At 41.8% G+C, this 19,933-nt stretch overlaps 1 protein-coding gene across 1 annotated transcript; it reads left to right on the top strand.

The window, feature by feature from the left end:
• Window positions 1-805: 805 nt before the first annotated feature.
• On the top strand, window positions 806-18,721 carry MACC1 (MET transcriptional regulator MACC1). Its single transcript, XM_066631176.1, has 4 exons — window positions 806-914; window positions 1,803-3,856; window positions 11,142-11,330; window positions 18,509-18,721. Exons 1-4 carry the CDS (start codon window positions 806-808, stop codon window positions 18,719-18,721), a joined length of 2,565 nt encoding a protein of 854 aa, XP_066487273.1.
• The last annotated feature ends 1,212 nt before the right edge of the window (window positions 18,722-19,933 follow it).

Raw genomic sequence — 19,933 nt, 5'->3', positions numbered from 1 at the left:
TACATGGGTATCACATCCTGGCTCCAAGCCCCCTCGGTCATTGCCTGAGAGAGCTTATCAGCATCAGCCCCTGGGGTCAAGGCAGTTGGACAAGCAGATACCCCAGAGGCCATACCCACTGTTGTCCTCTGCACAATGCAGACTGGAGGCTTGCCAGCCAGCCTCAGTGGCCCAGCAAGTATCGTTCGAGCAGTCCTAGCTCACCCCCTCCCCCACCTGATCAGCCCGCTGGCCCCCACTTGTGTGACAGTCAATGAGGTGCCCTCATTTTCCTGCCTTACCCTGGCTTTCCTGGAGTGCTGGACAAAGAGGGGGTGAAGCTCTTTAGGGGCTTCACCCCCATTGTGTTACTGCTCTCTAATTTTCTGAAGAGCACTGGTGTGCTAAGAAGCCCGTTTAACCCTTTATCCAATCTCAGTCAATAAGTCTGAAGCTGACTTAGCAAACAACACTTCTTTTGTGGTATTAGCATAGGGATCAAGGTTCATAGGCCCTCTCTGCAAAGAGAGGAATGGGGGTCTGCTGCTGCAATTGTGTCCCACCTTCTTCCTTGCATAGGAACATTGAATGGCACTGAGTCATTGGGATCTACAAAACACACACACACAGAATGCGATTTAGAGACTGAGAATGGTCTGTTTGTTACAGTTTGAAATCAGAGATTCTCTTTTGTGATACTTGTAGGTGTACTTGTGAGAATTCCTTAGACATTTCTTTGCCTGTCACACTGCAAGAACGATGTGCTGGAGTTTTAAATAGTGCTCAGTTTGTAAGCGAACGTATCTTAAATCTGTTAGGCAAGAAAATGTCTGCGTCCTGTCATATACAAGAGCTTTCATGGAGTAGATCAGAGGGATCTCTGGCTGACTTGGACTTGGATGATGAAAATTCAACAAGACGGAATGCTTGGACAGGTATGTTGTTGGCACACTGCCTTCTCGAGCAGAACTCTAATTGCTGTCTGTGTTAGAAATGTTATGTTTGTAGCATTGTCTTTCAAGAGCTTGCAAGATCCTTATAAGCAGGTCTTTTTCTGTCCAATATGCCTTGGGCAGGAGAAGATCTCTACACAAAAGTAAAGAATGGGGGTGGGTCTGTCAGCCATTTTACAAAATTACTGTGAAGAATGGGACAAGGGACAGCTGCTCTGTGTGAATCTTTGAGGAACAGTAAAGTGAAAAGGAAAAAATGTAATCCAAAATAGTTGGTTACTATGATGACCTCTTTAAAGTATAAACAAATGCAGGGAGGATTTGGGCGGGCAAAGAAAACCAGGTTCAGAGGTTTCAGATCTAAATCTAGAGAGCCATTATTAATAGAGGTGTTTGAAAATTGTTATTGATTTTACTCAGAAGTAGTCAGATTTGGGGAGTAATCCTATCTTACTCACCGGAAAGAAACACCCCTATTTATTAACAATGAGACCTAAGCATGTCTACTTAGAAGTAAGTTCTGTGGTTGGGCTTACTGGGGATTCTTAGGCCACCATCCTATACACCCTTACCTGGTGTGGGTTTACCTTACCTTACACAGTGGGGCTTGCTTCTGTGTAGACTTGCATAGGATTGGGCTGTCTATATGTGACCTCTTTTCAGATGTGGTCAGTTGCCAACATAAAAACTGTAGCCACCAACAAAGTGAGGGAAAAGTGTTGGTGGCTTTTCTTCACATTTTACTTGGTAGGTTCAAACAATTAATGTAAGAGACACACAAAAGTATATCGACAAAGACATGACAGTGAAAAGGCTATAAATAAAAAGTCTCTCTCTCTCTCTCTCTCTCTCTCTCTCTCTCATTTTTAGTAGATGATGAGAATGGATTGGATCAGAAGTCCTATTGGCCTGTTCAATTTAAGCAAGGTGCCCCTCGTGCATTCAAGACAAATCCGTTTTGGAATGAATTGTCTGCATCCAACCCTTTTCTAGATGACGTAGCTCAGTCGAACAACAGAGAAAAAAATAATAGCCGTGTCTCTATCTTAAAAGAAGACCCATACTTATTTTTTAGAGACTCAAATAACAGGGATTCTGCATCTTCATCTGGAGATGAATTAAACATTGACTATCTTTTTCTTCGCAAAATATCAAAGAGATCTGCAAAATATAGGAGTGCTTCAGATCTTTTGGATCTTGTAGGGGCAAAGACATTTGAACTTTCTAGTACGTTGACATCCAACCATTTTCTACCTCCGGATAGTCAATCATTGCAGACTGATCGTGAAGCCCAAAAGATAGCATGGCTGAATCAAAGACAGCTGGCTCGATCTTGTCTGGATCTGAACACGATAAATCAGAGTCCAGGATGGGCTCAAACCCAGTCTATAGAAACTCATATAGTATGCAAAGTGAATCATGAAGGTGGTTCAGTGCAGCTTCCTGACTCTGATATCGCTTTTCATTTCCCTGAAGGTCACGTTGCATTTGGAGAATTCCAAGAAGTTGGCTTGCAGGCTAACCTGGACCCTCCCTCCTCACTTAACCATGAGTTTTCAACCACTGTGAGCCCGTTGATTGAACTTACATTAAGTAACCTCAGTACCACAGAAGTCATTTTGTTAGAAATGAAAATTGCTGCGGAAATGAAGAAAGACCCTTTTAGCCAAGTTATGGTTGAAATTGTATGCCTGTGTAGTTCCAGTAAGGATGGGCCTTTTGAAAAAGTCCACAATTGTTACATTTATAAAGATACTATCCAAGTGAAACTGACAGACCTAAGTCACCTGATGTACATTGTGGCTGTAGCCCAAACAAACACTGTTAATTCTCCTTCTGCAAGTGTTTGGGAATATATCCATAGGAAACTTTCAGTTGGGATTTATGGACCCAAGCATATCCACCCATCTTTCACGGTTGTTTTTGCCCTGTTTGGCCACAACTATGTTCCAGAAAAGCTCACAGTATGTGACATTAAAAAGGGCGGGAAGAGTATGCCCCCTGTTATCTTCCAAATGTGGGGGAAGCACACCTTTGTCCTTGAGAAGCCACAAGACCTGAACATTCTGATGGCCTCCTGTGACCCAGATTTTGATCTGAAGGAAGAAGACCGCAGTAAAGAAATCAAAGAAGGAACGCTGAAAGGAGGTGGTGAGGTGATCCATCGACACTTCCCCTTTTCGATAGTCAGGGCAAAGAAAATCCACCTGTTCGTCTTCCGTGTCCAGGTTAAAGGCCCAGATAACAATCTGGTATGCCAGTTCTACATTACAACACCTGAACCAGCTCCAAAGTCGTTACCTGGAAAGTCTAACAAGCCAAACCATTTGGAAAAACACAAGGAGATCAAATCTGCACCTTTGCTGTCTGTACCAAGTATCAAATACCCAATCTTTCGCAATAAGGCTTTAAATGTCACCAGATATGGCATCGCTTTGAAGACTGTGTTGCGTCAAAATAAAATTGATTATCTGCTGGAGTATTTTAAAGGTGACACGATAGCACTTCTTGGTGAAGATAAAGTAAAAGCCATAGGACAGGCTAAAGTAAAAGAATGGTATGTGGCTGTTCTTAGAAAAAAGGTTGGCCTGGTACACTGCAGAAATGTCAAAGTGATCGCCAAAGACCAAGTGATAGATACTGAGGATTGTATCATTACGACCAGAAGCCTCCTTGAACAAATGACATTGCCTTTCAAAAAACTGACTTACATCTATTCAGCAATCTTATCCACTGTATCAGAGAAAATGCATGACTGGAAAGCTTTGTCAGATGCTCTTGGATTTTCACATATGTCACTGGACGGTTTCAGTGAGATACAAGCAGAGAAAGAATCTGAAAAGGTCGCCCATGTTGTGGAGAAACTGAAGGAAGTTTGCCATGCGAAGAGAAGCACCAAGCGCTTTCTGTACGATCTCTCTGTTGTAAGTACTACTCCACTGAGATGGACTCTTTATTATTTCATATGAGACCAAAACCAGCAATAACTGTGGATAATTTGTCCTGATTTATGTGTAACCTACTCTGCCTCCAGGCCTGTGGTCAGGTGACAAGACTGTTTCCCTACAAAGTTATTTTAAAATGAAAGCTTGCATTAGTAGCCCTGAGTGTGGCAGCTATAGTGGAAATTTTAAAGAAAGTACTGGCCTCTTGTGTGGTTTCTCCAGGGCTGTTAGAGGCCCTAACCACTGAAAATGTTCTGGTGCCCCCATATATATGTAATTCCAAAAAAAAAAAAAAAAAAAAAAAAAAAGCAATACTAAACCACAAAATTGTATCTTTTGAAATGAAACAAAATTTATAGTAAACACTATGGCACCAGGACTACATTGCATTAAAAAATGTGACATTACATTGAGAATATAAAGACAACTCTAAATCCAATAAAGGGACATTCTCATGCATTCTATGGGGTCCCTGGGCAAATATATTTTCATGGTTCAGTGATTCTCCCTTTTTTTTATCCAGACTTTGTTTTGGTTAATTGGGTGTTGTTGTTTTTTTGCATCATGGTCTGTGGTAAATCCAGCTTGGGGGGAAAAATCTGTGGTGCTCCCCTAAGCCTTGATGCCCTAAACACATGCCTATTCTGCTGAATGGTTAATTCAGGGCTGGGTTTCTCCCCATGCATAGCTAGAGATTTATTGGATGTTCAAACAGAGTTACATATGGAAATGGTTTAAATGTTTTAAATTACATTGAAATTGGGGGGCGGGATCAGAGTTTTGACTATAGCTGAAAATGGGAATCTCTGCTGATCAATGGGTTCTCAAGCCTCCTATTAACTTTAACAGAGCCTTCCTAGTTCTTTATGACAGCTTGACAGAGGGTAGTATGGTTATCTTCCATAGGGCTCAAGAAAGCTTTTTGTATAAAGCCATTTTATTAAGTTATAATCAGTAAAGTGTCCCTTTACCCTGTGCTGTTTCCTTAGTTTGATGTGATTGCGCTGATATGAATGTCGGACAGTGGGTTATAGTCAAAGAGTCATGACTAAGTCCCAGGGTTGTTGGCATCCTTCAGTCTCGGAAGACTATGGTATCGCGCTCTGAATGGTCGTTCTGGAACAGAGTGTCCTCTCCAGTGTGCGAAGCCTGGGTAAAGTAGATATGGAGGATAGACTGTTACCCATGCAGCAAATCCCCCCTCTCCACGTCACTGGAATGGTCCAGTGGAAAGGCAGAAGCCAATACGGTTGGTTCCAGCCGTGTCGCAGGAGTTGCCAGAACGTGACTGTGTTCAGCCACGAACTGCCTCAGGGACTCCGGCTCTGGATTTTGCCTCGAGGTTGACTCCTGAAGCCTTTTCCTTAACTGGATGTAGCCACAAGGCAGTGGAGGCTTGGGATCAGAGTTTTCCTTCTCTCAGATGAGCTGCCTTCCCAGGCTGACGAGTCCCACCTACCCGGTGGCTGTTTAGTTGCCTCTTACGACAAGCACAGCCAAACTGAGGGCCTATTCTTATCCCCAGCCCCCAGGGGATAACCAAGTCCCAAGAGGTAGCACAAGTTCCAGTTTCCTTGCTCTGATGGAATAGTTCTTGTTGGAGGAAAAGAAGACCATAAGCCCATTGAAAACAATGGGACTTTAATAATAGTTTGATTGTATAATCACACTTAAATAATTATAATAATAATAACTTTAAAAATAATAAGGAAACTTTCAAAAGTTTGAAAGAGGAAGTGCCAGGTTTTTCAACTTAGAACTAGTTATTATGCCCAGCAGTTAAAACTTCATTATTTGGCATAAACCAGAAACCTTGTTCTTTTTTCTTTCATGTCACATCACTCATAAGCAGATTGCCCCAAATGACAAAAGCTGTATTGTTTTGAAAAACTGACAGAAATTAGAGGTCGTGGGTTTTGTCGCTGTCAAGTAACACACAGACAGACTTCCTCTTAAGGACTTCTCATTATTTCTCTGCAGTTGTAATTTAAGTCATAGTTTCACAGGTAAAAGTTTCATCTCTCATTTCCTGTTTCTCTTTCTCAAGACTGTATTTTTAGACTTTTTGTACCGATGTATTTCTTGGTAAAGCATACAGGTTTTTTTTTTCTTTTGAAACAAATGCTGCTCCGGCCTAAAACTGGCAGCTAAAATTTTGCTGAATCTTAAAACGACGAAACTACAAGTAAAAGTTTTTGTTTTCCGGTGAGTGAGATAGGATTACAGCCTGAGTCTTACCAAATATAATGGGGCTTACTTCTGAGTAAGGTAAACAACACTATTTTCAAACACCTCTAATGAATGAGTGTGACTGCCTGTAGATCAGTGGTTCTCACACATTTAGCACTTGGTCCCGCTTTTTAGAATGAGAATCTGTCAGGACCCACCGGAAGTGATGTCATGACTGGAAGTGACATCATCAAGCAGGACATTTTTTAACAGTCCTAGGCTGCAGTCCTATCTACGCTTACCCAGCAGTAAGTCCCATTGACTATTATTGTTAAAAGAATAAACATAGTACAGGTCTGTAACATTTCCCCAAATGCAGTCACATACCATAGTAGCATCAAGTCTAATATATTAAAAATAAAATATTGACGTGAATGGCGACCCACCTGAAATTGACTCGCGACCCACCGAGTGGGTCCCGACCCACAGTTTGAGAAACACTGATGTAGATAATAACTCCCATTACATGGAGCATCTTTGTGATATTGTCTGTGGTAACTGGAACTGGTGTGAAGACATGGGTCTGTGTGGCAATAACTGCATGACTGGTTTTGTGCATCCAAGGGAGATTTGGACTTTTGGTTTTTCAAACAGTAGCCTCCCCCATGCTACATGGCAAACCTCCGCTGAAGCTGAGGAAAATTTGAAAAGTGGTTATGTTATGGCACAGGAATCCATGACTCAAAAGAGGTCCAAGTTTGTACTGGGCATGTCCAAGACTCTGGGCATGCCTAAGTAGCTCTTTGGATCTTTGTCATGAACGCGACACTGAACCAGAACTTGTATGAGGTTATAACCAACACACTAATCACACTTTTGGATAACCTCCCTATGAAACCAGCCATGTTTTCAGTTAGCCTTGGAACAGTCCATGTTGCCTCCCAACCTGCTCTTTGAAAGATGCTACGCTTCTGTGTTTCTTTCTTGGCAAGTACTGCATTTCCCAGAGAGGCTTGGTATGGGACAATAGTGTTTAAAGGTGCACTGTGCTGAATTCTTCAGGTGGTGCACTCCTGTGCCTTTGATTGATGAATACTGTATTCTTACTTGGTAAGAGGCATGGCAATAGAACCATCAGTGGAGGCACAATGGAACCATCAGTGGAGGCAAATGATTTTAACAATCATCCACAATGTTAAAAACATGGTCTCTAGGGAAACAAGAGGGGAAAAAATCCAGCTACATTGTGGCCATGCCAGTATGGACAGCAGTGAGGGACAATGTGGGAGAAAGTCAAAAGTCAGACTCCATTCTTACAAATTAGGTTAGTCTGAATTAAGGCCACAGGGGAAGTGTTCTTGTTGAGGGAATCCCCAAATACTGTGATTTTCTTCATGGTACTATAAAATGATGGGGGAAAAGGCCTCCTTAAAAGAAGTAAATTCTGCTGTTCCATATCAAAGGAACATCCAGAAAATTCCATGTTCAGTAGAGTGTATAAGGAGTGTGGCGGCTACTGTACAATAGTTCCATGAAAAGCAGAACATAGTCTAATACATGAGCTGAGATAAGATCAGTATTTCATAACTGTAGCTTCCCACAGAGTGTCTGGTGATCTCTATTTTTGTGAGGTTCGACATTTAGCCGTTGTCTCACAGAAAGTGATACTTCACTAAACTTAGTAAGTCTATTATTGCAAAGGGCAAAATGCAGAGGTGTCATTTCTCTATCCAATGGAATCCTACTCATTTCATTTGGTGTTGAATTTGCAGAGCAAAAATTGTGTTTAAATAAAAATCTAGCTATGCTGGAGGGTTTATAGAGGTTTACTTAGACCAGGGGTGCCCAAACCCCGGCCCTGGTGCCACTTGTCACCCTTGGGAACTCCCAATCCGGCCTGCGGGGCGTCCCCAGTCTCCAACCAGCCTCTGGCCCTCCGTAGACTTGCTGGAGCCCGTACTGGCCTGAAACAACTGTTCTCAGCATGAAGGCGACTGTTCAACCTCTTTTGTGAGCTGTGGGATGAGGGTTCCCACCACTGCTTGCTGTTTCACTGCTTGCTTGCTTGCTGTGATGCAGCAGCAGCAGCTATGGAAAGGTCGGCCTTGCTTTGTGCAAGACCTTTTATAGGCCTTGAACTATTGCAAGATCTTCATTTGTTCATATAAGTGCCATCTCTAATATATTCATTTATGTCAATTTATTCAAATTTGAAATGTAAATTCTTTTTTCCCCGGCCCCCGACACAGTGTCAGATAGGTGATGTGGCCCTCCTGCCAAAAAGTTTGGATACCCCTGACTTAGCCTAACAGTGTAATCCTAACCTGTGCTGGAACAGGTAGGTCAGCTGGTCTTACCCCATATCCAGTGCAGGGCTGGGGCCAACTGCAGCGTAACTCAGAGAAAGGGGAATGAACTCTCCTTACCCCATGTTGCACCGCAGCCATTCCTATAGGGCTACTTAGATTTGCGCCATCAAAATAGCTGATGCAAATCCCGAGCAGCCCAAGTTGGGCCAAACTGGCCAGGAACAGGGGTTGGAATCAGGCTTATGTGCCAGAGTCTGGTCCCACCCCCCCCCCCTCCCCAGGCCATCCAGCCATCCAGTTTCATCCATCACCCATCCTCCCCCTGCCCTGAAACACCCTGTTATACCTTCCCCCCACCCTCCCCAAACTCCCACGCCGGCTACCCTCATCCAGCGCTTCCTTACCAGGTCTGGGTGGCAAGAGATCTGGATCTGGCCTTGCTGAGCCAGTGTACGTTCATGCACTGGTTCAGCCTCCTCCCAAGTTGTCACAGGCATGCTTTATGGCATGTTTGCGACACTCCCGGGCAAGCCAGGATTGTGCCCTAAGAGTCTAAGAAGGTGATTTTCTCCTGTAAAAAATTCTCTTATAAACCTCTGAAGACCAAACTGCCAACAGCCAATTGATTTCGCTGAGACCTAGTTCTGAAGTCATTTCTCAAAGAAAAACTCTCAGGTTAATGATTATAGACAGTATTGTCCTGATATCCTTAATCAAGAATAATGAGTAAACACTATTATTGATTAGTGTGATTATGCCGTCTCAAAACAAATTCAAGATTTACATAATACTCCTCTTCGTTCCAGGAGTAATATCCCCGCCCTTTTTTCAGAATTGGGGTAAAGCTAGAAAAATGTGAATTTTAAATCTGGTTTCTAGACTATCAGTTCAAATAGAAGAGAGGCTGCCTCCCTTATGACAGAGTAACCTCAGGTGGCATACACAGTGCCCGCATATTGCATGATTAGTTCCCACGGATGTGTATCAATATTGCACCTCCCTGGGGATTGATGATGATGGGGATGTGTCATATGAGTGCCATAGCTAATATTCATGTCGCCTGGTGCCAAACTCAAAATGATGCCCTGGAAGTGACATCACAACCGGAAGTCACATCCAGGCTTTTAAAAAAGTGAGAATTGGGGGAAAACCTGCCTCCGGACTCGTGCCAGCTGACTCATATTAACACGTTATTGGTTCCATGATGCATCATAATAACATCTCATTGGCTCTCAAAAAAGTCTCATAGGTCAGTTTTGAGTTAAAGAAGTTCACTTTTTGTTCCATAAGGCAGTTGTGTTTTCATTATCTGGTTAATTGGTCATAACTTTTGATAGATCACAGATATTCCACTGTGGTTTGTTTCATTGCATTCTGCATTAAATTATCTTTCCAATGATATATAACACGATGGTATTATATGTATTATTCATACACAACAAGTATGTATGCACAGTTTTGGCCACTGGTGTCAAGCTCAGCTTGTTGCCACCCTAAAGCTTGTTGTAAAGCCCTATACTGCTCTGGGCCAGGCTATCTTAGAGATCGCCTACTCCCGTACAATCCGGCTTGTCCTCTCAGGTCATCAGAGATCAGAGGCATCAGGCCTTTTTACAAGTGCCGCCGCCTAAGGAGGTACATGGGGCGGCGGCAAGAAATAGGGCCTTCTCAGTAGTGGCACCAATGTTGTGGAACTCCCTTCCCCTTGACTTGAGAATGGCTCCCTCTCTGTAGACTTTTCGGCAAGGCCTGAAGACCTTGTTGTTTAATCAAGCCTTCTGACTTCATGGCCTTTTTAACATCTTTTATACATCTTTTAGTTGCTTTTTACAGGCTTGATTCCTCTGCTGTTTTATGCTCTTTTATTCTGACTCTTATCTGACTACTGTTTTTATGGGTTCTGCTAATGTGTTTTTTAATGTGTTTTTATCTGTTTGTGAAATTATGTTTTAATCTGTTTTATATGTTGTTAGCTGCCCTGGGTCCCTTTGGGGAGAAGGGCGGGATAGAAATAAAGTTATTATTATTATTATTGTCTGGTGCAATTGCTACCCCCTGCACTCCTTTAGTTATGCCACTGCTTCATATGATAGAAAAAGTAATGTGATGAACAATTCATGTGTTCCTTGCAAAAGTAGAAAGCCCCCCATTGCAGTGCCTATTTGTGTATGGTTAGTAAGTCCACATCACTGCAATGTTTGTCTGAGAAACTAATTTTCATTGGTGCATTCTCTTTCTCTGAGAGCTTAATCAGAGTTGTGTTGTGTTCTCTTAGTTCCAATTCTTCATAATATGGGGGGGGGGGGGAAGACTACTAATCTTCTAGAGTCCTGCAAGTTTATCTTCAAAAGATATCAGATCTTTTATTAAGCAGAATACTTCCTACACACAGGGAAAATGTCCTTGATGGTAAAAAGGAATTTAAAAAGTGACTCTATTCAACTTTGTCCTTAATCATGGTATATTTTAAGAGGTGAAACTTGAAATTAGAAGTTATTAGAAAAATATTAGAAAAATATTTGTTCCTTCTACATGATAACACTTGACTCCCTGAGATTTGAAATAATGAAACACAGTGATGTCAACCTACTTACATTTAACCTCTCCATACAGCTCACCCATGAAAAATGATTTTTGTGCAAAAAAAAATATAAGCCAAGCAACATGTAAAGAAGCAGAACAATTTTTTCCTTGCTGTTAATCTTCTGAAGGGCTACAGGAGCAGGCTATGATTATTTATTGTTAAAGATTGTATGAGACCCTAACAATCACATTTGTGGCTGCAGGCGCTTCTGAAGCTGGATTGCCAAGGATTACTAGCCCGCATTACGCAGGACACGGTCATTTTTACTTCGGCGGTAAAGCTTGGGAAAGGCTGGAGAGACCTGGCAGAAAAATTAGCCCGGCTCACAAAACAACAAATTGAAGCTTATGAAATTCCCCACCAGAATATAAGCGGAGATGTGCCTCCAGAGGTAAGATTTGGCAATCTTTTGCTTTGCTACTTAGTGCACAAATGGGTTTAGGCTGGAGACAGACAACGGTGTTGTAGAATGGTTTGAACAAGGGCATCGCTCTCTCTGGTGCACACACATGTTTCTTTTGTTCTATGGTTACCTCTGGCTATATGCACTGTACTGCCTTTTGAAGTGCTATAATAGGTATTGAGGGGTGAAAGTGAAATGAGTACACACCATGTACAATGACCTTTTTTAAAGCTGCCTATCTACAGCCTTAATGTTCCATAAAACATGCAACAGTATTCTCTTCTACTGTTAGGCCTCCAGCTGTCATCTGTAATGGTTTTACAGGCTCAGAGCATACTACCTGAAGAGGAGCAATGGTGGGAGATGTGTAGGCCTTCATCTTCTGCTTGTGGGTTCCCCGAAGGCATTTGGTTAGTTAATATGGGCAAGAAGATTCTGAACTAGGGTGGTCTTTGGTCTGAACTTTTTTTCTTCAGCGTTCTGTGCAATACCTGGACTAACATTGCCTTGACTGTAGACAAAAGCATGTTTATCAATGAGTTTTATCTTCAGTTTATCTTCAGTTTATCAATGAGTCAGGTTCCTTTCTAATACTAATGCTTAGCATTTATATAATGCTTTTGAGGTGTGCGCATCACTTCACTTCACATATATTAGCTTGTGGTAGACCTGCTACCTGCTTGGTCTACTTGCTACCTGAACCTGCTACGGTTCAGTAGACCGTTCAACTTGCAAAGGTTCAGTGGAAGCCAAAAGGACCTTTCAGCAACCATGTAAGGTAGGTAAACTTATCCCCATATTGCCGATGGGGAACTGAGGCTGAGAGTCAGTGGCTGATATAAGGCTACCTAATGGATTCGTGGCAGAGGTGATAACCGAACCAGGGAATTTTTGATCTAAAGATCTGTCCCACTACACTACACCAGCTTTTATAGTTGTTAACTATTTTCCGGACTCTGCACCTCTTCCATTTCCAAGATTTCCTTTGCATGTTGTTTCTTTATTTGTTCAGATTTATTTACACTTTTTCTGTTTGTTCTTGCTCTCTTCTTCTACATCAGTGCAAATAGTTATAAGCTGCAAACCCTGTTGTTCTGTCTAAATCTTAGCCAATAAGACAGGGATTCTCAATCTGTGCATTGCAATGCCCTGGGGCATTGTGAGGCACCTCCCCTCACCCCAATTTAGGAAGTGCTGCAATAAGTGAATGGAAATTCACGGTTTTCATATAGGTTGGCTTCATATGACCTTTTAAATTACAATGTATGTTGCTAAGAATTTTGTTGAATTACTCCTCTTTATTGGAGATCATTCATCTTTATGCAGTCCTAGTTCGCCTTTGCCATTTGTATTCAGATCAATGCTTATAGCCATTTGGGACAGAAAATGTCTGGATTAACAGTTTTCAAGAATGCCATTAGTAGTCATCATGATGCTAGCAATTATTAGATGCAGCCCACCTTTCATTATTGCAGTGCTTTCAGTATTGCATTGCTTTCAGTGATTGTAACTGCAGATGAAACCTAGGTCCATTACAGCCGCTATGGTTGCTGTCAGGGTATTAACACCATTGCAAACCAAAAGGGCATGTTATTACCTTGATCCTATGTAATGAAAGCAAATGAATAGCAATTACTTTAGGATAGTGTGGTTCTTACCTTGGAAAGAATTGAGGAGCCACATCCAGAAGCATTGTAGAGCAGTGCTTCTCAACCAGTGGTACGGGTACTACCAGTAGTACTTGAGGTGGTGTCTGGTGGTACTCACAGAACCCCTGAACACTTGCTGCCTGGCAGCGAGACCAGGGACACGTCATCACAACGAACAGTGGTAGAAGTTTCCAAAGCATGCTTTTCTGCACTTGAAAAAGCCCTCCTATCCATCCTGAGCCTCTTACACTAGAGTTTGTCATGTTGCATCTAGCCTCCCGACCCAGAAGTAACTGGTAATGGTATCATCACCAGTTACTTCTGGTGGTACTTCAAAAAGATGGACCATGTGAAGTGGTATGGCGGCAGACATATGTTGAGAAACACTGTTATAGAGTATACCTGAATCTTGATTCATGCCCTGAGTTCGGGACCTCACTGACTGAGCCAGCTGGTACTATGTGTGTTTGGGCCTTAGAGATTATGAACTGCACACTGTTGAAACCCCCCCTCCCCCCCCAAAAAAAAAATTGACAGGTAGCATGAATTCTCTGGATCTGCTGAGACTGTTACATATAACGTGTACATGATTGTCTACCCTTTCTTGGCCAGGGAGGTAGTACATTCTGATTTCTGTCTGCAGTTCAAACATCCAGCCCAGCAACTAACCTTGGACTGAAGAATAAATATGGATGTGGGTATCCCTGGCCAAAGCCCTGGACTGTCAGTGATATAGTATGATAATATGCTAAGTCAGATATGGTGGATTACTTACTGACTATAAAGATTACCTTGTACCACAGGTTAACATTCCAGCTAATTATTTTATCATCTGCAAATCAGGCAAAGGTGCTTGCAAAGTGGTTTTTTTGTTTTTTAATGATTCAAAAGTATTTTGCAACCCACCAAAAAAATTAGCTCACAACCCACTGGTGGGTCCTGACCCACAGTTTGGGAAACTACTGCTCCAGGCACTTCCCTCAGAATAGGAAAACCCCTGCCGTAGACCTGTGTTTAGAGCCTTGCCAGGGAGCTGTATATAACCCTGCATAATAAACAGTTATCAACACCCGTGTGGGGCCTGAAATTTGTAGTCAAGGTTTAACACACTTGCATCCTTTCCAACAAAATATGAACATGTCAGTGTGGATGGGACGCAATATTCAGAATTTCTTGCCAAGTTCAATTTCAAAACCATATCAAGTATAATGGGGACTTAGTTCCCTTCAAAGTTTTTAGCATGCCCCATTTGGCACCCAAATTTGTGATGCAGTTCTCCACTAGGTGTCTAGGTTTGCACTTAAATATGGGCAGTGTGACTTTTAAATAGACGTATTTTGAAAGCCTCCAGGAAAACTTTCACTTAGGTAGAACTTTACATTCTATATCACATCCTGTTTGTTACAAAAGGAACTCGATTTTATAATGGTTCCATCTTCTCACTAGACTGTAACAACACTTTTATTTAGGATCATTTGTCAGAAGTAGCCTTAGAAATCTCATGTAAGCTGCCACTGTGATATAAAACTGTTGCCGTGAAACATTAAATAAAGTATTTGCAACAACTAAAGCTGGCCTTTTTAATCTGTCAGTGTGCAAAGTTTATAGCAAAGAATTTGATGACTCTGTGTACTATGCTTTTGTTTTTTTTTTAGTGTGGTTATGATTTGTAGCCTGGCCTTTCCCAGCAAAGGGTCAGGGCCTCTAATAATATCTGTTTTCCTTCTTAATTCTCACAGCAGCCTTGTGACGCACATCCCTATCTATCCCATTTTACAGATGAGCAGAACATTCACTTGTCTCTTTGTTCCTGCTGCAGTGCAGGACATTGGCCAGGTTTCTTGGGATGGGAAGCACCAGCCATTTGCTGCATTTATACTGGGAATTTGTCTCTACATAGCAGTGTCATTTGAAGGGCATTTATTATTGGGAAGGGGATGCAGAAGAAGATGCTTGCAGCATCGTTTTGCATCCTAAGGCCCTTCAAAGACCACCTGGATGCCACTCTGCTTCTTGAACAGTAGCATCTAGCCACAATATGCCATTTTAAAATCCAAAGCTAAGATTGGTTGATTGAGTTAAGAAATGATGTCTTTTTCAGGGGCCTTGGCAGATCAACTGCAATCAACCCTAGTTCTTACCTATATGAACTGTGTGACTTGTGTACTATACAATACTGACTTTGTCTACTGTCAGATATAACTGCTTCTCATACCAAATGCTAGTCCAGGGCAGCTTAAAGATGAGCGCTTGTCTTGTTTTATTACTTAATTCTACAAACACCTGGGTACCTAGTGCCAGCAGTTCTTTTTTATTTTCATTTTTTTAACAAAACAATATTAAAGACCCTCACTTTCTCTTCATGAACTTACTGCTAAAACCATAAATTATTTGGCCATTTATCTACTGTAACTTTCTTCTTGATGGTCTTCCCTTTGGTCCAATCTCTCCACCTACCATTTGCAAAATGCCTCTGCTAAACTCATGTATGTCTCTTTACTATAGCCATCATGCCACCTTCTGCATTCTTTTAGAACACACTAACATAGCAGTTCCCAAACAGATGGGTCGCAGCCCACCAACCAGGGAAGCACTCTTCATTGCGCCTTTGGGGGGGGGGGGAAGGCAGCAACACAATCCCCAGGATGGCCTTCTCACCTTCCCCTGCAACAACTTAAAGTGCTCCAATTCCCTTGTAGGAAATTGGGAAGCATTGCTCTAATACTCTTCCATATTAACATATTAAGTTGTTCCCTTATACCTCTCCATTGCCACGCCCATTTGTACATTTGTGTTCTGTTCCCCTAATGCTTCTTCCACATTATGCAAGAGCTGTGGCCCAATGGTGGAGTAGATACTTTGTGTGCAGAAGGCCCAAGGTTCAACCCCTGTCATCTCCAGGTAGGGTAGAGTAAAAAATTCAGTCCAAACCCTGGACAGTCACTGCTAGTCTCTGTTGAAACAAGCAAGAGGACAAAAGTCTGACCATTACATACAATTACAGTTGGATCCCACTGTATGTCTCACTTCTGCAGGAAACTCTACTCATTAATCAATTGGCCTCACTTGATTTTCTTTCTTTCTTTCTTTCTTTCTTTCTTTCTTTCTTTCTTTCTTTCTTTCTTTCTTTCTTTCTTTCTTTCTTTCTTTCTTTCTTTCTTTCTTTCTTTCTTTCTTTCTTTCTTTCTTGGCATATAATTACACTGCACTGCAATAATTCTTTGAAAGTGAATGAATTTTAGGTACCTTCTGGATGGACAATTGTATAGATTGTTCTGTGTGCAAATGCCTGTTTTCCTACTGTGGACTTACTCCACAAATTTAATCCATGGTCTGCATTTTCATAACAAAAAGTCTACATTCAGTTTCATCATTAGCTGTAGCGTAAGCCTGATCAGTAAGAGTTTCTCAGGAATTCTCTGAAACTTTAAAAATAGTACTTGCTGATTCAACTGGTCTGTGTGTGCATCTTATTGCATTACTTTGCCACTCTGCAGGTTCTAATTGCTGTTAAGTACAACAGTATAAGAGTGAATTGCATCCCATCCTACCTCAGGTTCTAATTGTAAAATTGATGAGGAGGAACAAGGCAAACAAGAGCACAGCTTGATTTTCACAGTCCAGGCTGAGGTTGCAGAACTGACATCTGGGAGGCCCATTTTCTTATTTGCAAATCAAGCTTAATTGAGCACATTTGATCCAGGAAGTTCAAAAAGCAGCAAGTTCAAGGTTATTTTATTTTATTACAGCTATTGTTTGCTCTTGAAGAGTTACTAGCAATTCTGAGTGTGCCATTCTGACACTGCTGTCAATGCTGATTCCATTGTTGTTTTCAGATGTGCTTTAAAAGGAACATGATCAGTTAATTTTTTTTTAAAAAAGAAACTTCTGCATGGAGTTTTGAAATGGCTTCCTTACCCATCCCAATTTTTTTTAAAGGAAGTTCTTTAGAGTTTTAATTTGCAGCTCTTTATGCTACTCTTTTAGCCCCACTCTTTGACATATAGGCCTATTGAACTAGTTGTATTATTCAGTGTTTTAAGGGATGTTTTTGTTTTTGAAATCTACATTTAAGAGAAATGTTGTCATATGAACTTTTCCAGATCTTCTTGGGAACTGGAGGATGGTCATAGTGGTTAAAATGTACACCAAAACCTCCTGTCCTTCCTTAGAAAAGAATTCTTAGAAAAGAAACTCAAATGAGGTTTTAAAATAATCATAAATGTTTTCCCTCTAAATATTATGATACTTTCAAGCTGAGGATTCCTCTCAAAAGTGACACTGTAGAAGAAGGGCATCAATCATAAAGCCCACAAGCCAGATGAAGGCCCCAGAAGCTCTTTATCTGGCCCTTGTGATAATTGGGCTGTCCAGCACTGCCCTTTCACCAGGGCTGCTTCTTCTGAGGCTGTGGAAGGGAGAGATGGGAGTAGTTCTCAGAATGCAAGGACCACTGTGGAGGAAGGGGCATACCAAGAGACCTGAGACAGGGAGATGCTGCGAAGGCACTGGGAGAGCCTAATTATCACATGAGCAGCCCTTTCAGCAGTGCCTCTTCTGATGAGATATCACTTAGCAGACCACCTCATAGCTACTGAGCTGTGATGGGACACCTTGGTAGAGCCCTGTTGAAAGGACAACCTCCTTGATAATTAGGCTCTCCCATATGATCCAGATTTGCACATTTTCTCTTCTGTCACTTGCACATATGAGAACAAAGTGCTTATTTTGGGCCATTATCTGCTTGATGACATCACTTCCTGCTTAATGATGTCACTTTCGACCTCAGCAGATGCCATGAATCCTATTTGGTTCACCATATGAAATGTGTTTGGCACCTCTGCTCTAGAACAGTGTTTCTCAAACTGTGGGTCAGGACCCACTAGGTGGGTCACAAGCCAATTTCACATGATCCCACTCATTTCAATATTTTATTTTTAATATAATACACTTGATGCTCTCATGGTCTGTACTGCATTTGGGGAAATGTTACAGACCTGCACTTTTAACAAGCTACTATGTATATTCTTTTAACAATGATAGTAAATGGGACTTACACTTGGGTAAGTGTGGGTAGGATTGCAACCTAGGGTTGTGAAAAAGTTTGCTGCTTGATGATGTCACTTCCAGTCATGACATCACTTCCTGTGGGTCCTGAAGATTATCATTCTAAAAAGTGGGTCCTGGTTGTAAATGTGTGAGACCCCCTGCTCTAGAACATAAGATAGGCCATTGGTCCATTTTGCTCAATATGACGACAGAGTGGTAGCAGGTCTTAGAAGGTTTTTGACAGTATTCCCTGGAGATGCCAGGGATAGAACCCAAAATCTTCTGCATGCAAAGTGTATGCTCTGCTTTTGTGGTTTTTCCCCATCAAGCAGACTGGTCTTGTGGTTAGTGATTTCATAAGGGATTTAATGACTCTGGTCAGAATGGAATCTGTGCCTACCTGGACAGTTTCATTTGAAAAGACTTTGTATTTAATCACATGATCATCGATATTTTGTTCAACTGCAGATGATGTGGAAACCAGCATACGACTTTCTCTACACATGGGGAGCTCATTATGGAGACAGCTACAGAGACATGCTACAAGACTTGCAATCTGCCTTGGACAAAATGAAAAATCCTGTTACCAAACAGTGGAGAGAATTGACAGGAGCTTTGATCTTGGTGAACTGCTTGGAGGTTCTGCGGGCAAATGCTTTCTCCAAGATGGATGAAGAATAAAATTCTGATTAGGAACTGTGGTCTAGAAATTATCTGCTTAAAACACAAAGCCGTGAAACTGGGGCATTTGCATTAAGCCCATTTAGTGCCTCTCTCTCTGAAAATTTTGTCTATTGTGGATGGCTTTTATGAGCTTTAGCTTTTTCAAATGTTGATTTATTTTTCAAGCTGCACTATGGTATACTTTGCTGGTAAAAAAAATAATCATACTAGTATGCATAGCACAACATTTCTCAAAAGCTCAGCATGTGCCACAGTCATGACTTGGACTCTTTGGCAGTTGATTGCAGAATAATGTTTTGGAAAATGCAGCACTGATAAATTGCAGTCTGGGAGACAAAGTTGCAGATTACTGATTAGACAGAAAATGGTTTGAGAAAGCTGCTAGTGGAGTTTTTGAGAGAGGTCAGTTGGGAAAATCTTGTTTGTGCAACACATGGATACAAGGCTATAGCCATACATGGCGAGAATCATAGAAAAGTTGGAAGGAACCTTGGAGGTTATATAGTCCATCCTCAGCCAAGGCAGTTACTACCGCACCCCTTACAGTAGTGGTTCTCAAACTGTCCCTAACTGGTGTTTGTAGGGAAGGAGGGGGGCAGCAATGTGATCGCCACAATCACACTGGGAAGGAAAGGGTTTGAACCTGCAACCCCCTCTGAAGCCCCCCCCACCTCTAAAGTACTGCAAAAAAACAAAAAAAAAACACTTCTGGTTTTTGTCACAAAACCGGAAGTTTTTTTTTTTTCCTTTTTACAGTACTTTGTAGGCATGGGGAGGGTTGCAGAGTGCGGTTGCAAGCTCCCCAGTCACTCTGGAGAACCATAGCGACCCCCCATGTAAGTTGAAAAAAACCCTTTCCTACCTGGCAGCAGCACAGTCACAATGATCAAGTTGCTGCCAATTTCTTGGCCACTCCCCTTAAAGGGGAATGACCTTCTTCCAGTTCCCTTGCAGGTTGCGGCCACCAGTTTGAGAACCACTATCTTACAGATTCAACCTCTGCTTGAAAACCTCCATCAACAAAGAGCTTGCTACTGCATGAGACAGACCGTTCTAGTTCTAGTGTTCTAGTGCTGGGCAGCTCTTATAGTTAGGAAATCCTTTCTCATGTCGAGCCACAATCTACATCACTGTAGCTTGGTTGTACCGTGATAATCATGGGTGCTATTTTATTTCATGTTATTTTTGTTGACTGTATATTTGAGGGTT

The sequence above is a fragment of the Tiliqua scincoides genome, chromosome 5, assembly GCF_035046505.1.
Source record: "Tiliqua scincoides isolate rTilSci1 chromosome 5, rTilSci1.hap2, whole genome shotgun sequence".
Lineage (NCBI taxonomy): Eukaryota > Metazoa > Chordata > Lepidosauria > Squamata > Scincidae > Tiliqua > Tiliqua scincoides.
The sequence above is the reverse complement of the archived record's forward strand: the minus strand, read 5'-3'. Positions and strand labels throughout refer to the sequence as shown.

Excerpts from the sequence above, each read along its gene's own strand:
- MACC1 (XM_066631176.1), top strand. The coding sequence starts at position 806 with ATGTCTGCGTCCTGTCATATACAAGAGCTTTCATGGAGTAGATCAGAG. Across the intron at positions 3,857-11,141 it reads TTCTGTACGATCTCTCTGTT|GCGCTTCTGAAGCTGGATTG; the intron begins GTAAGTACTACT and ends TTGTGGCTGCAG. Across the intron at positions 11,331-18,508 it reads GCGGAGATGTGCCTCCAGAG|ATGATGTGGAAACCAGCATA; the intron begins GTAAGATTTGGC and ends GTTCAACTGCAG.